General features: G+C 44.0%; 1 protein-coding gene across 2 annotated transcripts in view; it reads left to right on the top strand.

The window, feature by feature from the left end:
• Positions 1 to 22567, top strand: part of U2AF2 (U2 small nuclear RNA auxiliary factor 2) — a 253231-nt gene that overhangs the window by 74797 nt on the left and 155867 nt on the right. For both annotated transcript variants that reach the window (XM_077250701.1, XM_077250702.1), the window contains exon 3: positions 8632 to 8735. In XM_077250701.1, coding sequence (XP_077106816.1) covers positions 8632 to 8735 — 104 coding nt within the window. The remainder of the gene's footprint in view (positions 1 to 8631; positions 8736 to 22567) is intronic.

The raw sequence follows: 22567 nt of genomic DNA, 5'->3' as shown, positions 1-22567 counted from the left end.
TGCTTATTTGCATATTATTATTTTTTTTTTTCCCCTTTCCACCAGAGATTCCTGCTCTTTGCCATTCACGACCAGCACTTCCAATTTACTGCCCTGCCTTTCGGCCTCGCCACCGCCACCAGATTGTTCAAAAAGGTCATGGCGGCCGTCATGTCCATCTTACACTCTTGGGGAGTAGTCGTTCTGCCCTACCTGGACGACCTATTGGTCAAAGGGCCATCGCTCCATGACTGTGAGGACTCAGTTCGCATTACTTGTGATACCCTTTCTCTCCTGGGCTGGCTGATTTAAACTTGACCAAGTCAGCAGATTTCTTCCTTAAGGATGACCCTGGACACCTCTCGTGGGATGGTGCTGCTTCCTTGAGACAAGGTCCTGGCCCTTCAACAAGGAGCTAGTGCCCTCTGTCGATCGTCCCCTCATTCCATACTGTTTGCCATGAGGGTACTGGGAAAAATGGTGGCAGTTATAGAAGCGATCCTCTTCGCGGAGCTTTACCTTCGTTCACTGCAGCACGCTCTTACGGCGGCTTTGGACAGGAAGCCGTTCTCCCTCCATCGCCAGTGCCGTCTACCCCTGCGGGTCAGGCAGACTCTGATGGACATTGAGATCCACTCTGTCAGGGGAAGTCGTTTCTTCAGGTTCAATGGCTTGTGGGACTACCAATGCCAGTCTTCTGGGCTGGGGAGCAGTCTTTCATCTCCTCATTGCCCAGGGCCGCTGGTTGGTTCGGGAGTCGAAGCTCCCGATCATAGTCCTTGAAATATGTGCGAGACACCCCGTCTGAATTCAATCGGACAACACCACGGCCGTGACATACATCAGCCATCAAGGAGGTACCCGCAGCAGGTCGGCAATGACCAAGGTCACTCGCAGTCTCCGCTGGGCAGAGGAAAACCATTTGGTAATTTGTTTTTTCACATTCCATGAGTGAACTGGTCTGCAGACTTTCTTAGCCGTCAAGGTGTCGCCTCGGGAGAATGGGTACTTCATCCGGATGTGCTCCAACAAATCTGTCTTCGCTGGGGGAAACCAGACATGGATCAAATCGCGTCCAGGCTGAACGCCAAACTTTCCCAGTTCATAGCTCTGTCTCGGGACTCAAGGGCCATCGGAGCGGATGCTCTAGTTTTTCCGTGGTGACAGTTCTGTCTTCCGTGATCCTGGTTGCTCCCGATTGGCCACGCCACACATGGTTCGCCGCATTGGTGCATCTTGTCGTCGACGTCCCCTGGCGACTGCCAGATCATCCAGATCTACTCTACCAGGGTCTGATTTGCCGCCACAACTCAGGAGCACTGTTTAACGGCATGGCTGTTGAATTCTGGATTCTGACCCAGGCTGTTTTCTCTAAACAGGTAGTCGCCACGATGATCAGCGCCTGCAAGCGTCAGCACACATATCATCGAACCTGGAACATATTCTTCGCCTGGTGCACAGTTCAGGGTGAACTGAAGACCCTCTAGTCTTCTCCATTCCTTACATTTTACACTTTCTACAGGCTGCTCTGGACTCGGGCCTGGCTCTCAGCTCCCTCAAGGGTCAGATCTCTGCCCTATCAGTTTTATTCCATTGGATGATCGCGACTAAAGTTCAGGTGAAGACCTTCACGCAGGGGGTTTCACACCTGGTACCACCCTATTGCATGCCTTTAGCACCTTGAGACTTCAACTTGGTGCTGAGTAGGCCCTACAGGAACCGACTTTTCAGCCACTCCAGGACATTTCGCTGACTCTATTGTCCCAGAAGGTCCCCTTCTTTGTGGCAATCGCGTCAATCTGGCGTGTCTCAAGGATAGCCGCCCGGTCCTGTTGGGCGCCTTTCCTCAATTTCCATCAGGACAAAGTTGTCTTCAGGCCATCCCTGGCATTTTTGCCCAAGATTCTCGTCTTTCCATCTGAACGAAGACCTAATTCTCCCCTCCCTTTCTGTCTCCCTTTCACAGGGTGGAAAGAGCTCTCCACACTCTGGATCGGGTCAGAGCTCTGAGAAAGTACCTCTTGAGAATGGTGTCATTCAGAAGGACAGATGCTTTTTGTTCTTGATCCCTGAGCTTCATAGGAAGAGTCGTGTCGCTTCTAAGGCCACGATAGCCAGGTGGATTTGTTCTTCCACCCAGGAGACCTACCGTGCCAGAGGTCAACCCATTCCTGCAGGGATCAGGGCACACTCTACTCCAGTGCTGGGAGCTTCTTGGACCTTTCGACATCAAGTGTTGGCGGAGCAGGGCTGTAAGACTGCAACCTGGTCCAGACTACATACGTTCTCATAGCATTATAATATTCACTCTCAGGCTTGGACAGAAGAATTTTGCAAGCCGCAGTTGCGCACATCTAGGCGGCAGTTACATGAAGCCTATCATTTATGTTATCCCACCCAGGGACTGCTTTGGGACGTCCCATGGTCCCGAGTCCCCCAATGAGGCGAAGGAGAAATAGGGATTTTTGTGAGTACTCAACGTAAAATCCTTTTGTCCAAGCTAATCATTGGGGGACCCAGCACCCACCCTGTTAGCCTAATAGTTTGGCCTCTTCTTTGAGTTGCTGTATTGTACTCTTGTATGTTATTTTGTTTTCCTACTACTTTTGCACCTAACTGGCTACCTGAGAGAGAGCCTGAGGGTGTATACTGCAGAGGCGGCGCTAACTTTTTGTATTAACTTAGTGTCAGCCTCCTAGTGGCAGCAGCATACACCCATGGTCCTCTGTCCCCCAGTGATTGGCTCTGAGAAAAGGATTTTACGGTGAGTACTCACACATTTTTTTTTTTTTTTCTACAATTTATTCACTCGTTTTATTTTTGTACTGAAACACAGGAAAAAAAAGTTATCTCCCTCAGAGTTGTGGAACAGGAGCTCTACAATCGTTATCATTACCTGAGCTTCTGTCTTTCCCCTTTGAAGAACTTCACTCATACAGTCCATGCAATGTCCTCATTCATGAACTTCTATTAAGAATGCTGGTGAAAAAAACAAAATACACCTGTAGTACTGTTTTAAACATCCAACTCTTTCCCCATTAAAAACAAAAGCACTCTTGGCCCAGCCCCAAATTTCATTGTGTGCTTGAGTCAGAGATGACTAAAGGTACTTGCATTCACAACCACATGTCAGTTGATTTAAATGCATGTGCACTTGAAAACATGTATATAAATTAATGCATTTTCCAACTATTTTTATATGAATTTACTCCTGAATCAATTATTTTTCATATTGGGAGCGAAGAAAGACTGCAGATATCCTGTGAATTGAACCTGACAGGTCCCCCTTGGTCCCAGAACCACCCAGTTGTCTGGATATGTAAATATCCTGCGAAACAGTCCCTGTATTACTTTATATCTCTCTCACACACTCACTCTCTCGCACGCACACACACACGTACGTCTTTGGAAAAAACATTTCTAAAGTCCATAAGGCATTTGACTATTAGATGGGGCTTTAGTGTCTAGACTACTCGGCCCACTTAGCATATTAGCATGCTCTTGTGGGTGTAATAACATAACTTGCAAGCGCTATACAGTTGTGCTCAAGTCCTACATACTCTGCAGAATTTTTTCTTTCTTGGCCTTTTTTGAGAGAATATGAATAACACCAATACTTTTTCTCCACCCATGGTGGTTGGGTGCAGCCATTTATTGGCAAACTACTGTGTTTTCTCTCTTTAAATCATAATGACAACCCAAAATATCCAAATAATAAATAATCATCTTTATTTTTATATAGCGCTAACTTATTCCGCAGCGCTTTACAGTTTTCCACACAACATCATCGCTGTCCCTGATGGGGCTCACAATCTAAATTCCCTATCCGTATGTCTTAGGAATGTGGGAGGAAACCGGATAACCCGGAGGAAACCCACACAAACACGGAGAGAACATACAAACTATTTGCAGATGTTGTCCTTGGTGGGGTTTGAACCTGATCAAAAACTTGCGTACTCTCATGATTTTTGGCTCGATAACACACAAGATTCAAACAGGAGAACAACTTGCAAGTGGCCACTTTAAGTAGCTTTTCTCATGATTGCATACACCTGGCTATGAAGTCCAAAGCTCAGTGAGGTTACAAAACCAAAAGAAGTGTTTGAATAAGTCAGTAAAAATAGGTAGGAGTATTTAAAAAAAGAAAATAAGGGTGCCCATACTTATGCACCTGTCAAATTTTGTTTGAGTGCAGATTGCACATTTTCTGTTAGTACAATAAACCTCATCAAGGCAGAAACATTACTGTGTCCAAAAGTTATTAGATATATGAAACTGAAATAGCTGTTGCAAAAAAACAATTTTTATAAAACATTAAGCGTAAGATCAATAGGGGTGCCCAAACTTTTTCATATAACTGTATGTGTGTGTATTGTATGAATGTATATGTGTGTGTATATATGTATATATATATATATATATATATATATATATATATATATATATATTTTTAAAACACACACACACACACACACACACACACACACACACACACACACACACACACACACACACACACACACACACACTCTAAACACTCTATCCACATCAGAGGTTGGGGTCCTCTCTAAGGGACTTAACTTCTGTCCCACACAAAGTTGTAATCCCATTGAACTATTTCTAGATTACAATCATTTCACTAGGAAACTAAGGGTACCGTCTCACATGACGATTTACCAACGATCACGACCAGCGATACGACCTGGCCGTGATCGTTGGTAAGTCGTTGTGTGGTCGCTGGAGAGCTGTCACACAGACAGCTCTCCAGCGACCAACGATGCCGAAGTCCCCGGGTAACCAGGGTAAACATCGGGTTACTAAGCGCAGGGTCGTGCTTAGTAACCCGATGTTTACCCTGGTTACCATTGTAAAAGTAAAAATAACAAACACTACATACTCACCTTCGCGTCCCCCGGCGTCCGCTTCCTGCACTGACAGAGCGCCGGCCCTAACAGCAGAGCGGTGACGTCACCGCTGTGCTGTGCTTTCACTTTACGACCGGCGCTCAGTCAGTGGCAGGAAGCGGACGCCGGGGGACGCGAATATGAGTATGTAGTGTTATTTTTACAAGCGAACGCATCGTTGGATCGGTGTCACACACACCGATCCAACGATGACAGCGGGAGATCCGGCGACAAAATAAAGTTCCAAACGATCTGCTACGACGTACGATTCACAGCGGGGTCGTATGGATATCGCTGGAACGTCACGGATCGTACCGTCGTAGCGATCAAAGTGCAACTGTGAGACTGTACCCTAACGCTAGCAAGGCATTTTGCACTGCAGAGTCTAACAGCAGGGTTAAATAAAAATTCTGACACACCAGGGTAGGAAAACCAGCAGGCGTTTGTACATCAGGTGGTGACTCCTAAATCCTCCTTTAACCCAGAGGCAATTATATTGAAACCTTTTTTGCCCTGGTAGCTGCAGATTTTAGAGATCAACAATGGGGAAAAAACAGATTATATGGGAATATTAACCCCACAGAAAGAAAAGCTCTAGAGGCTCTCAAAAAGAACCAAAACATTATCAGAGGCTAAGGGTGGTGGGGTGATTATACAAGATTTGGAGGATTATTTAAAAGAGGCGGACAGAATTCTTTCTGATAATAAAAATTATGAGAAATTAACATCTGACCCTTCAGTACAATTTACAACTGATTATCACTGTTAAATTAATGAGGCCTCTGTGAAGGGGATATTGAATAAAAAAGGAAAAAATTTCCTAACGAATAAAAACCCAAACAGCTTTTTATTACCTTCCAAAAGTCCATAAAGATCAAAAACGACCACCAGGTCGACCCATCATATCTGGGATTGGGTCGCTTACTGCCAACCTGTCGCATTATATTGATCTGTTTTTTCAAGATCTAGTGATTGCTTTACAGTCATAAAGCCGATATTTATACATAACATCTATGAGAATATACGGGAGCGGCGGCTACATGCTGGGATTTTCCTTGCTATCTACTAAAAAAGATAACCCAAGGAATTGATAATGCCAGTCAGCAGCTTTCAAACTGTGATTTAATAAATGTAAAATCAGGGGCTCTGTAAAAACAATACCAAGGTCAGGTAGACAAACAAAATGACCTCCACAACTGTGAGGAAAATTGTTCGGGATGCAAAGAAAAACCTACAAACATCAGCTAAAATACAGGAGTCTCTGAAAACTATCGATAAGGCTGTTACAAGATGCACAATAAGGAGGCACTTGAAGAAAAGTGGGCTCAATGATCGAGTCACCAGAAGAAAGCCATTACTGTGCAAATGCCACAAAGTAATCTCGCCTACAATACGCAAAACAGCACAGACAAGCCTCAAAACTAATGGAATAAGGTGATTTGCAGCGTTGATACCAAAATTAAACTTTTTGGCCACAACCATAAACGTTACATTTGGAAAGAGATCAACGAGGCATGAAATGATCGTCTGGACACCAGATAAGACAAATGCATTATACTATTGAGAACTGTGCGGTATATGTATGTGTGGGGTAGGGTATAATGAAAGGAGGAGTTTCTGTTGGTGAAACACAAAGCATATGAGTATGGTATTGGTTTGCACTTGATAGATGTTTCCTATTACTAAAAGATGGTGCAGGTCATTACTTGGTCAATGATCAATTAGAAGGTACCTTAATATGATATTGTGCAACTACTTGATTAATATCTGGAGATTGATGAGTAGGATACACATGGTATAGAAGGATGGTACCATTGTGGCATTAATTAATAATAATTTTTTCTGTGCTTTGATCGTATTTTTATCTAAACACTCCCCATACCTACCTGCATTATTGTTTGTCCCTATATTTTCCCATACCCACCTCAGCTTACCCCCACCCCCTCTCTTTAGACCCATTATCCCAGTGCATATATGGCATATGGGTCAGGTCAAGTAAAATAGGGCTATTGAGGGTCAGTCGACGTGACCGGGGGCGCCATTTGCGTGACTATTCAGGGGTGCCAACCTCCGCATGCTAGGTAGGGACAGGGGCAATAGGGATTGGTAAGGCTAGTGTATAGCACCCTTACAGCATACTATACCCCCATTTCAATTATTGCGGGTATCCTATTATTATCTGGTAATATTAGGCTATTGTGTTCCGTAACCATAGATAAAGTAACAAGTCTGTGGTATTCTGACAATCTGTTATCATTATTGCACAATTCTTCTATAGGTATCATCCATCCCCTGTTTGCACATTTTATAGCGGCATGCCCTTATAAGTACGGGATATGTGGCAGTCCTGGGGGCAGTAGGGCCGACTATTATTTTGGGTAGAAACAATTATTAAGTAGGGAGGTGATATAAGATATCGGATGTGGTATCACTCCTAACGGATAAGAAAAGTGCATTAAGGAAGGACATGGTAACGATAGTCCTAAGTATTGGTTTTTAAAAAAATTTTTTGGTCACATTGTTGTAGGGTTAGGGTTTTTGTCTACTACAATTTTAATAATTTTCTAAATAAAGGTATTTTTGGTATTAGTTGTTTTTGGATTAATAGGTTTGATCACTACACCAACTCATTTGTTATTTGTATAAAGAGATCAACAAGGCCTATGATGAAAGGAACACCATTCCTACTGTAAAGCATGAAGGTGGATCGCTGATGTTCTGGGGATGTGAGCTCAAAGGCACAAGCAACTTGGTCAGAGTTTAAGGAAAGATGAATGCAGCATATTATCAGCAAATACTGGAGGCAAATTTGCACACATCAGCACGGAAGCTGCACATGAGATGTACTTGGACGTTCTAACATGTCAATCCAAAACACTAGGCCAAGTCGACCTGTCATTGGCAGAATAAAGTGAAGGCTCTTTAGTGGCCATCTCAGTCCCCTGTTCTCAGTATCATTGAGCCACTCTGGGGAGATCTCAAGCGCGCAGTTAATGCTAGACAGGAATTTACAGGAACTGGAGGCTTTTTGTCAAGAGTGGGCAGCTTTACCATCTGAGAAAATAAAGAACCTCATCTACAACTACCACAAAAAAACTTTAAGCTGTCATTGATGTTAGAAGTGGTAATACACGGTATTAAGAAATGGGGTATGTGAACTTTTGATCAAGGTCATTTGGATGTTTTGAGTTGTCATTATGATTTTAAAGAGAAAACACAGTAGTTTGACAATAAATAGCTTTAGCCAACCACTAACCATGATTGGAGAAAAAGTATTAGTGTTATCATTCATAGTCTCTGAAAGGCCAAGAAAGCAAAAATTCTGTTGGGGTATGTAAACATTTCAGCACAACTGTACATATCTTGCACATGGGCGAGGATTCTTTCCCTCACATCATTGATTCTCTGAAGCCGGGTGTACGCATCCTAGCTTCAGAGGCGTACTGCGTATGATCAGAAGTGCAGAAGACTTGTGATCATGTGCCTCTCTGAAGCAAGACGCATACACCCGGCTGCAGAGGATAAATGATGAAAGTTATCTCGCCCACAGGGTCGTGATAACAAGCTAAATGGGGCAACTATTCTGGGGACCCTAAAGCCCCATCGAGTAGTCGAAAGCCTTGTTTACACATCATAAATGGACGTTGGAAATGCCTATTCTAAAGATCTGGTTGTGGGGATATGGGGGGACTTGACCGTTTCCATTTAATCCTTTTTTTTTTTTTTTTTAAATTGTGTTCTCTCTTAGTCGTTCTCCAAGGCATGAAAAGAAAAAGAAGGTTCGTAAATATTGGGATGTTCCACCTCCTGGATTTGAGCACATCACCCCGATACAGTATAAAGCCATGCAAGGTAAATTACATTTAGAAGTATTAGAAGTTAGTCTGTTTTAAATGGTCTTATTTAAAATTCTAAAATATATTTAAAACTATTGCATTTGTACCAGTGAAATGTATGCAGTTAACTTTTCAGTGCTTGGATAACCTGTCATCAGGATTTTACACCCCAAACTAATGACCTGTATATAAAGGAGCTTTCATGCTAAGATAAATCTTAACTTCCTTGTAGAAATATCTTGCTGATATGGTGAAATCCATAGTTGAATTTTTTTTTTTATAGTTAACCTGTCAAAGTACAGGCCCCTGGTGTAACCCTGGCATGGCCAAACAGGTCAGTGAATCATCTCACATACTTGTTTTCTTACTTTGCCTACTTCCCCCCCACTTATTTTGATTGACAGATCTGGCTTTACAGAGCCAGAAAAGGGGAGAGGTAGACGGAGAAGGTGGGAAGGTGTATTGAACTGTTAAGCCACAGCAAGGGTGCAGTAAGTGCCAACATTCCCTTTAAAGGGCCACTGTCACCCCCCCCCCAGCCGTTATAAACTAAAAGAGCCATCTTGTGCAGCAGTAATGCTGCAGTCTAACAAGGTGGCTCTTTTAGTTTTTGATTCATTTATTAGCTCAATAAAGCGTTTTATAAATTGGCCACACATACCAGATGATATACCTGGAGGCGGTCCGAAGCGTCCTGTATGAATCCCCCAACTGCCGTCACTCTTCTCTTCAGGGCCGATGGTACCCGCCCCCTTCGCGTTGTTGCTTCTTAAATCCGGCGCCTGCGCTGTGCGTGCCTGCCTGGGGCCTGCGCAGTCTTCATTATCAGTAGCAGCTCAGATGCAGGGTGCCTGACTGCGCAGGTGCGGGCAGTGCGGCCGCCCTGTTACTGAATCCCCGCCCCGCACTGTGTTATTCATTATGCACAGTGCGGGGCTGGCATTCCTGGGCATGCGCACTGCGCTTGTCAGACGCTCCCCCGGTCCCCCGCCTTCCAGCATTGCCCGAATATACAGGTTTCATTGCTGACGTTTGGAACAGCCACAAAGAACAACGCTGGAAGGCGGGGGACCGGGGGAGCGTCTGACAAGCGCAGTGCGCATGCCCAGGAATGCCAGCCCCGCACTGTGCATAATGAATAACACAGTGCGGGGCGGGGATTCAGTAACAGGGCGGCCGCACTGCCCGCACCTGCGCAGTCAGGCACCCTGCATCTGAGCTGCTACTGATAATGAAGACTGCGCAGGCCCCAGGCAGGCACGCACAGCGCAGGTGCCGGATTTAAGAAGCAACAACGCGAAGGGGGCGGGTACCATCGGCCCTGAAGAGAAGAGTGACGGCAGTTGGGGGATTCATACAGGACGCTTCGGACCGCCTCCAGGTATAATATCTGGTATGTGTGTCCAATTTATAAAACGCTTTATTGAGCTAATAAATGAATCAAAAACTAAAAGAGCCACCTTGTTAGACTGCAGCATTACTGCTGCACAAGGTGGCTTTTAGTTTATAACGGCTGGGGGGGTGACAGTGGCCCTTTAATGAGTTGCAAGTGTGGTGGGTGGCCAATGCACATGCAGGACATTTCCTTCTTTCCCTATCCCCACAAACTGCCTTCTTCCTGTCTCTGCTTGCTTGACGTGTCACTCATGCTCAGTTACTTGTCAGTCAGAGAGCAAGGGTTAAAAGCAGGGAAGCAAAAAAGCTGTCAGGCCCACTTCACTGCACTTACAGTGCCTTGGGAAAGTATTCGGCTCCCTGGAACTTTTCAACGTTTTCCCACATCATATGCTTGAAACCTAAAAATACCAAATGTAAATTTTTGGTGAAGAATCAACAAGTGGATCACAATTGTGAAGTTGAACGAAACTTATTGGTTATTTTACATTTTTGTGGAAATTCAAAAACTGAAAAGTGGCCCCTGTTTATTTGGCCCCTGTCACGAATCCGCACCGCCGCCACCAATATGTCACGATTCACAACGTGACCGTCACCCCTACGTCACGGATCGGAGTGACTTTAGGCCAACAGACGGCTATCACATGTGCAGGGCGGCTTATCTTAGTTATCCCTCCACTGCTACAATGTGATGAAAAACACACACAAGGCTATTGGCCTCTTAGTTTACAGCAAGGGCTTATTTTAGGTATCCCACTGCTCTACAATATACCACGAACTGCAGGGATTTATGTATATCCCGCTTACAGTTCCACTTGAAACCTGCAGCTCTCTGGCGCCCCCTTTACCCTCAGGTCAGATTAGGTACTGCACCTAGGGTAATTAGTCGCCAGAAAGGCTGCCTGCTATGTACTGGCTATTGAGCACGCTGCAGCGAGGCGATATAAATACTCCCACTCAGGCAGGAACAATAATTATAAACGCCGCAGTCGCTACAACGACACCCAAAGGCCCGCACACGGGATGCTGCCACCAGCTTCGATTAAACGGGTCTGAAGCTAACCCAAAACAGTAGTGTAATTCCCTTCAGAAGGCTTAGGGTACGTTTTAGAGCATGAAGAACAAATCTAGTATTAAATATTATACCCCATTAAAGTTTAGGCAGTGTTTCTAGAAAAATATTACAAGGTTGTTACAAAAAGAGACAATTGCAAATATGTACAAGGTAATTATAAAAATAACGGGTTAAACGAGAAATAACACTTACATGTGTTCAGATCATTTGAGGCAACCAGGCTAGTGGGCAGAGTTCCCAAATGTCCCAATTCATCAGGGTTCTGGAGTAAGATCAGGCTCACACAGACAACAGCAGACAGACAGACCCCAGGCTGGGGTGAGGGTAGAAACTTATAAAGTGTAGCTCGGTGACATCACCAAAAGGGCTGGCTCCCCAGACCCTCCTATCTCTTCAGACTTAAGGTACCGTCTCACAAAACGATTTACCAACGATCACGACCAGCAATACGACCTGGCCGTGATCGTTGGTAAGTCGTTGTGTGGTCGCTGGGGTTGCTGTCACACAGACAGCTCTCCAGCGACCAATGATGCCGAGGTTCGCTGGTAACCAGGGTAAACATCGGGTTACTAAGCGCAGGACCGCGCTTAGTAACCCGATGTTTATCCTGGTTACCAAAAAAACAAACCGTACATACCTTTCGGTGTCCGTCAGGTCCCTTGCCATCTGCTTCCCGCACTGACTGACTGCCGGCCGTAAAGTGAAAGCACAGCAGTGACGTCACCGCTGCGCTCTGCTCTCACTGTATGGCCGGCAGTCAGTGCAGGAAGCAGACGGCAAGGGACCTGACGGACACCGAAAGGTGAGTATGTAGTGTTTTTTTTTTTTTACATTTACGATGGTAACCAGGGTAAACATCGGGTTACTAAGCGCGGCCCTGCGCTTAGTAACCCGATGTTTACCCTGGTTACCAGCGAAGACATCGCTGAATCCGTGTCACACACACCGATTCAGCGATGTCAGCGGGACCTCAACGACCAAAAAAAGGTCCAGGCCATTCCGACACGACCAGCGAGCTCACAGCAGGGGCCTGGTCACTGGTACGTGTCAAACATAGTGAGATCGCTACTGAGGTCGCTGTTGCATCACAAAACTTGTGACTCAGCAGCGATCTCGCTAGCGACCTCGCTATGTGAGACGGGGCCTTTAGTGAATTTAACACAAGTTTGTCTAATGCCTGTATCTCCGCTACAGAACATGTCAGAATCCTAACACACCCAGCATTCATCTTGTATTAAGATTTGCTCTCTATAGATACTAAATTCAGGCTAGTAGGGACACTCAGTTCCAGAGAAATCCAAACTCTGTCCCTGTTGGACTTGGAAGCTCCTGCTTACAGTGATGGATAGAGGCACCGATGGACTTTAGCAATATGTACCCATTATTTTCCTAGCCTAAATCGTTTGCCCAATATCTTACAATATTAGCACCAAAAAACGCATGTTTTAAAAGGGAGATCAGACCAGTTTCTGCTAGCACAACTTTCCATTGCAGTTATGCCAGTCGTAAATGCCTTTCTTCAATAAAACTCCCCCACATACATTGACAAGGCAAGCTCTTGCATGAGTGAAAGGGAAGGGGGAGTTTTAGCCCACAGCCTGGGCTTACAGGAGAAACTAAACTTAAATGGTATTTCATACCATATCATGACAGCCACTATAACTTAATACTTTGTTGCGACACCTTTTGCTGCGATTACAGCTGCAAGTCTCTTGTGGTATTTCTCTATCAGTTTTGTACATCGAGAGACTGAAATTCTTGCCCATTCTTCCATGTCAAACAGCTCGAGCGCAGTGAGGTTTGATGGAGATCGTTTGTGAACAGCAGTTTTGAACTCTTCCACTGATTCTCGATTGGATTGAGGTCTGGACTTTGACTTGGCCATTCTAACACCTGGATACGTTTATTTGTGAACCATTCCTTTATAGATTTTGCTTTGTGTGGGATCAATGTCTTGTTGGAAGACAGATCTCCGTCCCAGTCTCAGGTCTTTTGCAGACTCCAACAGGTTTTCTTCAAAAATGGTCCTGTATTTGGCTCCATCCATCTTCCCATCAATTTTAACCATCTTCACTGTCCCTGCTGAAGAAAAGCAGGCCCAAACCATGATGCTGCCACCACCATGTTTGACAGTGGGGATGGTTTTGTTCAGGGTGATTGAGCTGTGTTGTCTTTTACACCAAATATATCGTTTGGCATTGTTGCCAAAAAGTTCGATTTTGGTTTCATCTGACCAGAGCACCTTCTTCCACATGTTTGGTGTGTCTCCCAGGTGGCTTGTTGCAAATTTTAAACACTTTATGGATATCTTTGAGAAATGGCTTTCTTCTTTCCACTGTTCCATAAAGGCCATATTTGTGCAGTGTACGACTGATGTACCATGAAGAGGCAATGTGCATGTTGTCCTATGGACAGACTGTCCCATCTCAGCTGTAGATCTCTGCAGTTCATCCAGAGTGATCAGGAGCCTCTTGGCCGCATCTCTGATCAATCTTCTCCTTGTTTAAGAGGAAAGTTTAGAGGGACAGCTGGGTCTTGGTAGATTTGCAGTGGTATGATACTCCTTCCATTTCAATCTGATCACTTGCATAGTGCTCCTTGGGATGTCTAAAGTTTTGGAAATCATTTTGTATCCAAATCCGGCTTTAAACTTCTCCACAACAGTATCACGGACCTGCCTGTTGTGTTCCTTGGTCTTCATGATGCTATCTGAGCTTCAAACAGAGCCCCGAGACTAGCAGGTGCATTTATATGGAGACTTAATTACACACAGGTGGATTATATTTATCATCATTTAGGACAACACTGGATAATTCAGAGATCCACAATGAACTTCTGGAGTGAGTTTGCTGCACTGAAAGTGAAGGAGCCAAATAATATTGCACGCCCCACTTTTCAGTTTTTGAATTTCCACAAAAATTTAAAATAACCCAATAAATTTTCATTCAGCTTCACAAATGTGTTCCACTTGTTGTTGATCCTTCACCAAACCTTTACATTTGGTATCTTTTCTTGCATGATATGTGGGGAAAAAATTGAAAAGTTCCAGGGAGCCGAATACTTTCGCAAGGCACTGTACATCTCATGATCTTAAAATTAAACAATGGATTTCTTTTAAAGCGGCAAAACTGATTTCTGCAAGAAAGATACATATTTAACAACCATGACAGCTCATCATTTATACACACTCCTTTATTTTTGGGTATAAAATCCCGATGACTGGTTTTTTTTTTAGTAAAAGTTTTTGTTGTTGAGGGCATTTTGAGAAGCAGTTTGTTCTTCTTCTTTGTGAAACATTGCTTGTTTGTGGAGCTTTTTTCAGAATGCAGAGCACTACAGTTCTCAAAATGCCAGTTAATGGAGGATCATGTGATCAGACCTCACAAGGATAGAAATTCCAACATCCACAAAAAAATGGAAACTATTAAAGCATGCCAAAAGTTAAAAGAATTTGTGTGTATATGTGTATGTATGTAATTTTATTAATTTTTTTTTTTGTCTCAAATTGCCCCATTCAAAATGAAACAATAACAATATCAAGCATACACAATTTGGTATAGCCGCATTCCGAATTGCCTGATCTGTCAATATAAAAAAATTACCCGATCGCTATATGGCATAACGAAATAAAGACAAAACACTAGAATTACAACTTTTTTTTTTTTGGGTTGCCGCATCATGGCATTAAAATGCAATAACGGGTGATTATGAGGTCGTATCTGCACCAAAATGGTATTAAAACCATCGGCTCGGCACTCAAAAAAATAGGCCCTCTAACAGAGACAGCATGAGCCGATGACTGGAGAATAGCCTCGTCATCCGGTGCATATATATATATCTATATATCTATATCTGCCTAGAATACTACTTCCTGCAATTTGTGCCAACTTTTGGAGCTAATGTCCGGAGCTAATGTCCGGAGATAAGTGACGTCACCAGTGTCCTACACCCAGGCAGAGCACAGTGGCCCCAGGCAGAGCACAGTGGCCCCAGGCAGAGCACAGTGGCCCCAGGCAGAGCACAGTGGCCCCAGGCAGAGCACAGTGGCCCCAGGCAGAGCACAGGTGCCCCAGGCAGCATATGGGGCCCCAGGCAGAGCACAGTGGTCCTAGGCAGAGCACAGGGGCCCCAGGCAGCCTATGGGGCCCCAGGCAGAGCACAGTGGCCCCAGGCAGAGCACAGTGGCCCCAGGCAGAGCACAGTGGCCCCAGGCAGAGCACAGTGGCCCCAGGCAGAGCACAGTGGCCCCAGGCAGAGCACAGGGGCCCCAGGCAGAGCACAGGGGCCCCAGGCAGAGCACAGGGGCCCCAGGCAGAGCACAGGGGCCCCAGGCAGAGCACAGGGGCCCCAGGCAGCATATGGGGCCCCAGGCAGAGCACAGGGGTCCCAGGCAGCATATGGGGCCCCAGGCAGAGCACAGTGGCCCCAGGCAGAGCACAGGGGCCCCAGGCAGAACATGGGGCCCCAGGCAGAGCACAGGCAGAGCACAGGGGCCCCAGGCAGCATATGGGGCCCCAGGCAGAGCACAGGGGCCCCAGGCAGCATATGGGGCCCCAGGCAGAGCACAGGGGCCCCAGGCAGCATATGGGGCCCCAGGCAGAGCACAGTGGTCCCAGGCAGAGCATATGGGGCCCCAGGCAGCCTATGGGGCCCCAGGCAGAGCACAGTGGCCCCAGGCAGAGCACAGGGGCCCCAGGCAGAACATGGGGCCCCAGGCAGAGCACAGCGATATTTTGGACCACTGTGCGGTGTTTCAGACCCCCTGTGTGATGTCTGGGGCCCTGTTCTTAAGTATATTAAAGATTAAAGTAACATATATTAAAGTATATTATAGATCAAATTTGACACGTTTATGAGCACCATTGAGTGATATACTCAAGAATGACATAATTTTTCAACATTTTATGGTTTCAAACTGTAAACACTCAAGAGTTTTTTTTACTTCAACCAGAAAACCTTAACGGTTCATAAAAAACTTGACTGTTCAGGATATGATAAAAGTCATAGTATTCTGAATCTTTAACTTATAAAGATACCTTTACATGGGGTGATTATTGGTTCCAGAGAGGCTTTCGACCGATAATCGTACACATGGCTGGTGACAGGACAATACAATATAAACGTTCAAAGGTAAACACTGATAACATTAAAATCTAATATATAATTGCCTAGAATACTACTTCCGGCAATTTGTGCCAACTTCCGTGGCTTTGTCCGGAGATAATGTCCGGAGATAAGTGACGTCACCAGCGTCCTACACCCGCTCAGGGTGGACAAAGATATATGCCTTCGTGGTGCGCGGCACTTTTCTGATTGGCTGCCGCCTGCCGCGAGCGACCAATCAGAAATGTGCCGTACTGTGACACACTCCGCCCGCCATTTTGGTGTGATTTTTGAATTTTTACCTCACAGCAAGTTTCTACTGCGTGGAGGCGGTCCCAGTGACGTCGCTCTTCAAGCTCCTGCCGAATTTCGTCAAAAAAATGATAATACCATTTACCAAAACTATATATATTTAGTTGTGAAGTGGTTCAGTGACATTTTCACACCAATTTTGAACTTTTGTTTGGTGTTTTCTCCATATACTGCCTATTATTCACTGACTGTTATACTGAGAGACTGCCGTTTATTAACCTCTTCTTTGCCACACTGGGTATATTGCTCTATTATTTGCCACATACGGACATTGTCCATTATTGCCCAGCAATTTCTCTGCAATATAAACTGCCTATTTATTAATATCTGTATTCCTGCAAAGAACTATTGCCTATTATTAACTGGCTATTTTCCTACTACCTGACACTGCCTCTTATTAACCTGTTGTTTGCCACCACCACGCTTAAAGCTGTTTAGCTTAGCCAACATGAGCTCTAATAGTAAGGATACTAATGACACAGAGCCCAAAGCTGCTGATGGCGCACGTAAGATTAGGTCTGAAATAAAGTATACTAATAATGCAGAGCAAAAAGACGCCGATGCCGCACGTAAGCGTAAACAGCGTGCTAACAAGAGTACAGAGGATAGATGCAAGCGCCTGGACACTGTTAAGTATAGTAATGACAGAGTCCAAAGCTGCTGATGGCGCACGTAACATCAGGTCTGATAATAAGTATACCAATGACTCAGAGCGAAAAGCCGCCGATGCCGCACGTAAGCGCAAACAGCGTGCTAACGAGACTACAGAGGACAGACAGAAGCGCCTGGACACTGTTAATGCTGCTTGCAATAAACACATTACTAATGAGTCTTTTGAGGACAAAACTAATCGATTAAGTAATAAAGCTGCTGCTGCTGCACGCTCTCAACGTTGCAAACATAATATTTCCACGTCCTCAGTCATAGATTCTGCCCACAATACAGCTTCTTTGTCTCCATTCATAGAATGTGTGCAGCCCGAAGTTCCTTTAACCGTTGGTAAATCTGCACGTAAGCGCAAACACTGTCCTACTTACACTCCAAATGATAAACGCCGTCGCCTGTACACTGTTAAGTCTGCTTATAAGACATGCTTCACACCTGACTCTTCTAAGGCAACAAACAAACCATTACCAAATGCAGCTGGTGCACGCCGTGAACGGCGCAAAAAAACCGCTTGCACCTCCATATTAATAAACCCTGACCACGATACACCTTCCAACTCCTCAGTGATTGAATCTGTGGACAGTGAAGATCCTCTACCAGGTCCACGCTTTATATATGTTGGCTTAAAGAAACATTCCAATGCTCCGTTACCACAACCTGTACCTCAGCATCCTACAGGTTTTACTAATGATGACAGTACCATAGTAGAACACTCCTGTGGTCCTATGAACTATTTATGTGAACATTGTCAAGCATTACATTTTAATACTGAGATACCAGCAGATAAAAATTTTACTCTGTTGTCACAAGAGTAAAGTGCATATACCTATACCCCAATATCCCGAGGTCTTTAAACGATTGCTGACAGGGGAGAGTGAGTTCAGTAAGAATCTCATGGAAAATATTCGTAGTATTAACAGCTCATTTGCTTTCGCCTCCATGGGTGCCAATATATCCCCTCCACCTGGACATGGCCCTTACTGTTTCCGTATACATGGACAAATATATCATCGTACTGGAACCCTACATCCCAGTGATGATCAAGTTCCAGCTTATGCCCAACTGTATATTTTGGATACCGCTACCGCGAATGAACAACGTTTAAACTGTGAACAAAATCAAAAATGTCATCCCACTTTGATGAGTATAATTTCTCTTCAGTTAGACAATGTGAATCACTTTGTTGCTGCCTACAAAATGTTACGAGATGTGGAACATGAAGAATATCTTAAAGCTGAAGCTAATGGCACTCTCATGCCAAATATCATCATGGCCCTTAAACCAGATCGGAATCAAGACCCTCGCCGATATAATAATCCAACTGTCAATGAAGTTGCTGTCGTATTTGAAAATGACAATGGAGAGCCACCATTTAATCGTGATATTTTAATACATTTACAACCGGACCCCAAAAATCCTTTGGCGCCAAGAACACAACAGGTCAGCATTCTACACAGTAATTTAGATGCTTTACTCTATCCTTTATTTTTCCCTTACGGAGACCAGGGCTGGCATGATGGCCTCAAGCAACAAGGGCAAAGTCCACGCAGAGTTACACAACTGCAATATTACTGCTATGTGCTGTCTGTCCGTAATCAGTTTAATCCACTCCTGAATGGTGGTAAACTCACTCAGCAGTACTTAGTGGATGCTTATGTGAAAATCGAGGCAAATCGCCTAAATTATATCCGTCAACACCAAAAGGATTTGAAAGTAGAGGATTATTGTGTACTCCAGGAACATCTCCAGAAAAAATCCATTGAGAGGGGCCATCCCCATTGGAAAAACTGTCATTTTACCATCTTCGTTTGAAGGCAGTCCCAGGAATATGCAGCAGCGGTACCAGGATGCCATGGCTATTGTGACTAAATATGGTCGTCCTGATCTATTCATCACCATGACCTGTAATCCGAAATGGAATGAGATTACTGAGAATTTGGAACCTTGGCAGCGTGTGGAACATAGACCTGATTTGGTGGCACGTGTTTTCAAAATAAAACTGGAAGCACTCTTAAAAGACATTAACAACGGATTATTTGGGAAAGTTTGCGCTATGGTTCATGTAATTGAATTTCAAAAACGTGGCCTTCCACACACTCACATTTTGATTATTCTGGACAGCAACTCCAAATTAAGGACTGAGGAGGACATAGACAATACAGTGTGGGCTGAAATTCCCAATCCTACCCACTACCCTCAGCTCCATAAAATTGTTCTCCAACATATGATTCATGGTCCGTGTGGAGAACACAACCCAAATTCTCCCTGTATGGATCTGGGGAAGTGTACAAAAGGTTTCCCTAAAGATTTGCAACCAAGAACCATCATAGCTAAGGACGCCTATCCTACTTATCGCAGACACTTTGGCCCATCTTTTCAACACCATTCTAACATGATTGACAATTCGTGGGTGGTTCCATATAATCCGTTCCTGCTATTAAAATACAAGTGCCATATTAATGTCAAAGTTTGTGGTTCCATGCAGGCTGTGAAATATTTATTTAAATACGTCTACAAAAGACATGATAAAGCCAATCTTGAAATCTGCCAGACTAACATCCAACATGATGAAACACACCAATTCATGGATTCAAGATATGTCAGTGCACCAGAGGCAGCTTGGCGAATATTCTCATATCCAATGCATAAACAATCTCATAGCATCATTCGCCTTGCTGTACATCTACCGCATTCTCAGCCACTCTATTTTCATGAGGATGACTCTATTGGAAACATCAAACAAAAGCTCCATCGAAATTCTACACTTATGGCCTACTTCAAGCTTAATCAGAACGACCATCATGCTCATATTTATTTATACCGTGAAATTCCCGAAAACTATGTTTGGAAAGAAGGTTCTTGGGAAGTTAGAAAGCGAGCAGGTGGTTCTGTGATTGGACGAATGTATACTGTCAGTGTGAAAGACCAAGAACGCTACTATTTAAGATTGTTATTGTTACATGTCAAAGGTGCAACCAGTTTTGACAGCATAAAAACTGTACACGGAGTCACACATGAAACCTTCAAAGATGCGGCATTAGCTCTTGGCTTACTATTTGATGATAGTCTGTGGAGAAATACATTACTTGATGCCAGTATTGTCAACATGCCAGCACAGCTACGTGACATGTTTGCCTACATTTGTATTTTTGGTCCTCCAGCTAAACCTCGGGACTTATGGGATGAATTTAAGGAACACTTTGTAGAAGACTACTGCTATGCATACCACTCCGACACTCTGGAGTGTGTCAATTGTGAAGGCTATGCTATGACAGATGTCCAACATGTTCTTAAAGCTCATGGCAAAACTTATACTGATTTTAATTTGCCACGTCCAGTCAAGAAACAACACCTCCTCCCACAGTATGATAAAGATTATGAGTTATCAGCAGCTGCTGAAATGAAAGCTACTCTAAATGAGGACCAACTTTTTGCTTTTGATGCTATCACTCAAGCTTTAGAAGACACTAATTCTACAGCAAAGTGTTTTTTCCTTGATGGTCCTGGTGGCAGCGGAAAAACGTACCTATATCATCTACTCCTACATCAGCTAAGAGGACAAGGAGACATTGTGTCACCTGCTGCCACTACTGGAATTGCCGCCAACTTGCTACAAGGTGGACGAACCATTCATTCTCTTTATGGGATTCCAATTCCTGTGAATGAAACATCTGTTTCCAGGATTAAGAATGATACCGATGCAGCAAAAGATTTGCACAGCACTAAACTTTTTATTATTGATGAGTGCACAATGCTATCCAAATATGCATTGCATGTCATTGATAGAGTTTTACGTGATGTCATGACAACAAATGTAGCTCACAAAGAAAAAACACCGTTTGGAGGTAAAGTGATTGTTTTTGGAGGCGACTTTAGACAATGTCTTCCTGTCATCCCTCATGGGACAAGAACTGATGTTGTAGAGAGCTGTATAAAATATTCACAACACTGGCAACATTTTACTCGCCTGCCACTTATTAACAACATGCGCTCCATTGATCCTCACTACAGCAGTTGGTTGCTTCAACTGGGAAATGGTGAACTATCTAATGAACATAACCTTGGAGATGATGTAATTGAAATTCCTCCAGACATGGTATGCACTGGCTCTTTAATAATTGAAATTTTTGGAGATAATCTTTGTATTGATGTGAATGACACCGAAAGCATAAATACAGCTGCATCTCATGCAATTTTATGTCCAAAAAATGAGGACGTTGAGAAAGTCAATTCCCAAGTCATGGATTTATTGATAGGTGACTATACTGAATATATCAGTGATGATTCCATCGATCCTGATGAAGCTGATGACCTCGATCAATACCCACTTGAGTTTTTGAATTCACTAACACCAACTGGAATGCCTTCACATCGGCTGAAACTTAAAATTGGCACCATTGTCATGTTATTACGTAATCTGAACACGAACAAAGGTCTCTGCAATGGTACGCGGCTCATTGTCACTGCCTTACATGCCAATATCATACTGGCTAAAGTAATTAGTGGTCAGCAGCAGGAAATGTGGTATTCATTCCACGAATTGATTTGTGTCCATCAGAGACTGGATTACCTTTTAAATTAAGACGGAGACAATTTCCCATCAAGCCCGCATTTGCAATGACCATAAATAAATCTCAAGGCCAGACCCTCCATCGAGTTGGCATTTATCTACCAGAACCTGCTTTTGCCCATGGTCAATTGTATGTTGCTTTTTCCAGGGTGAAGCAATGTTGCAATGTGAGGGTTAAAGTGGTTAATACACCACTTCAAGGACAATTATTGGCTGATAGTACTAAAGTCTTCACACGTAATATTATCTACAAAAATATTTTAGTTTAAAGTTACTTTTCTTTTTTTTCATTATTCAGTTTTTCTAATAACAGACAGAAATAGGCAAATTCTATGTATAGAGATAAGGAAAAAAACAAAAACAAAAAAAAATTAGTGTAGCCATAGACATATAGATTTTAAGTACTTATGTAGGAAACTAGACTGTGGCCCGATTCTAATGCATCGGGTATTCTAGAATATGCATGTCCCCGTAGTATATGGACAATGATGATTCCAGAATTCACGGCAGACTGTGCCCGTCGCTGATTGGTCGAGGCAACCTTTATGACATCATCGTCGCCATGCTGTGCCCGTCTCTGATTGGTCGAGGCCTGGCGGCCTCGACCAATCAGAAACGCAGGATTTCCAGGACACAGACAGACAGACAGACAAAGACAGACAAAGACAGACAGACGGAAAAACCCTTAGACAATTATATATATAGATACGTATATAACATACGTACT

This window comes from Ranitomeya variabilis, chromosome 4 (genome assembly GCF_051348905.1).
Source record: "Ranitomeya variabilis isolate aRanVar5 chromosome 4, aRanVar5.hap1, whole genome shotgun sequence".
NCBI classification, from domain to species: domain Eukaryota; kingdom Metazoa; phylum Chordata; class Amphibia; order Anura; family Dendrobatidae; genus Ranitomeya; species Ranitomeya variabilis.
The sequence above is the reverse complement of the archived record's forward strand: the minus strand, read 5'-3'. Positions and strand labels throughout refer to the sequence as shown.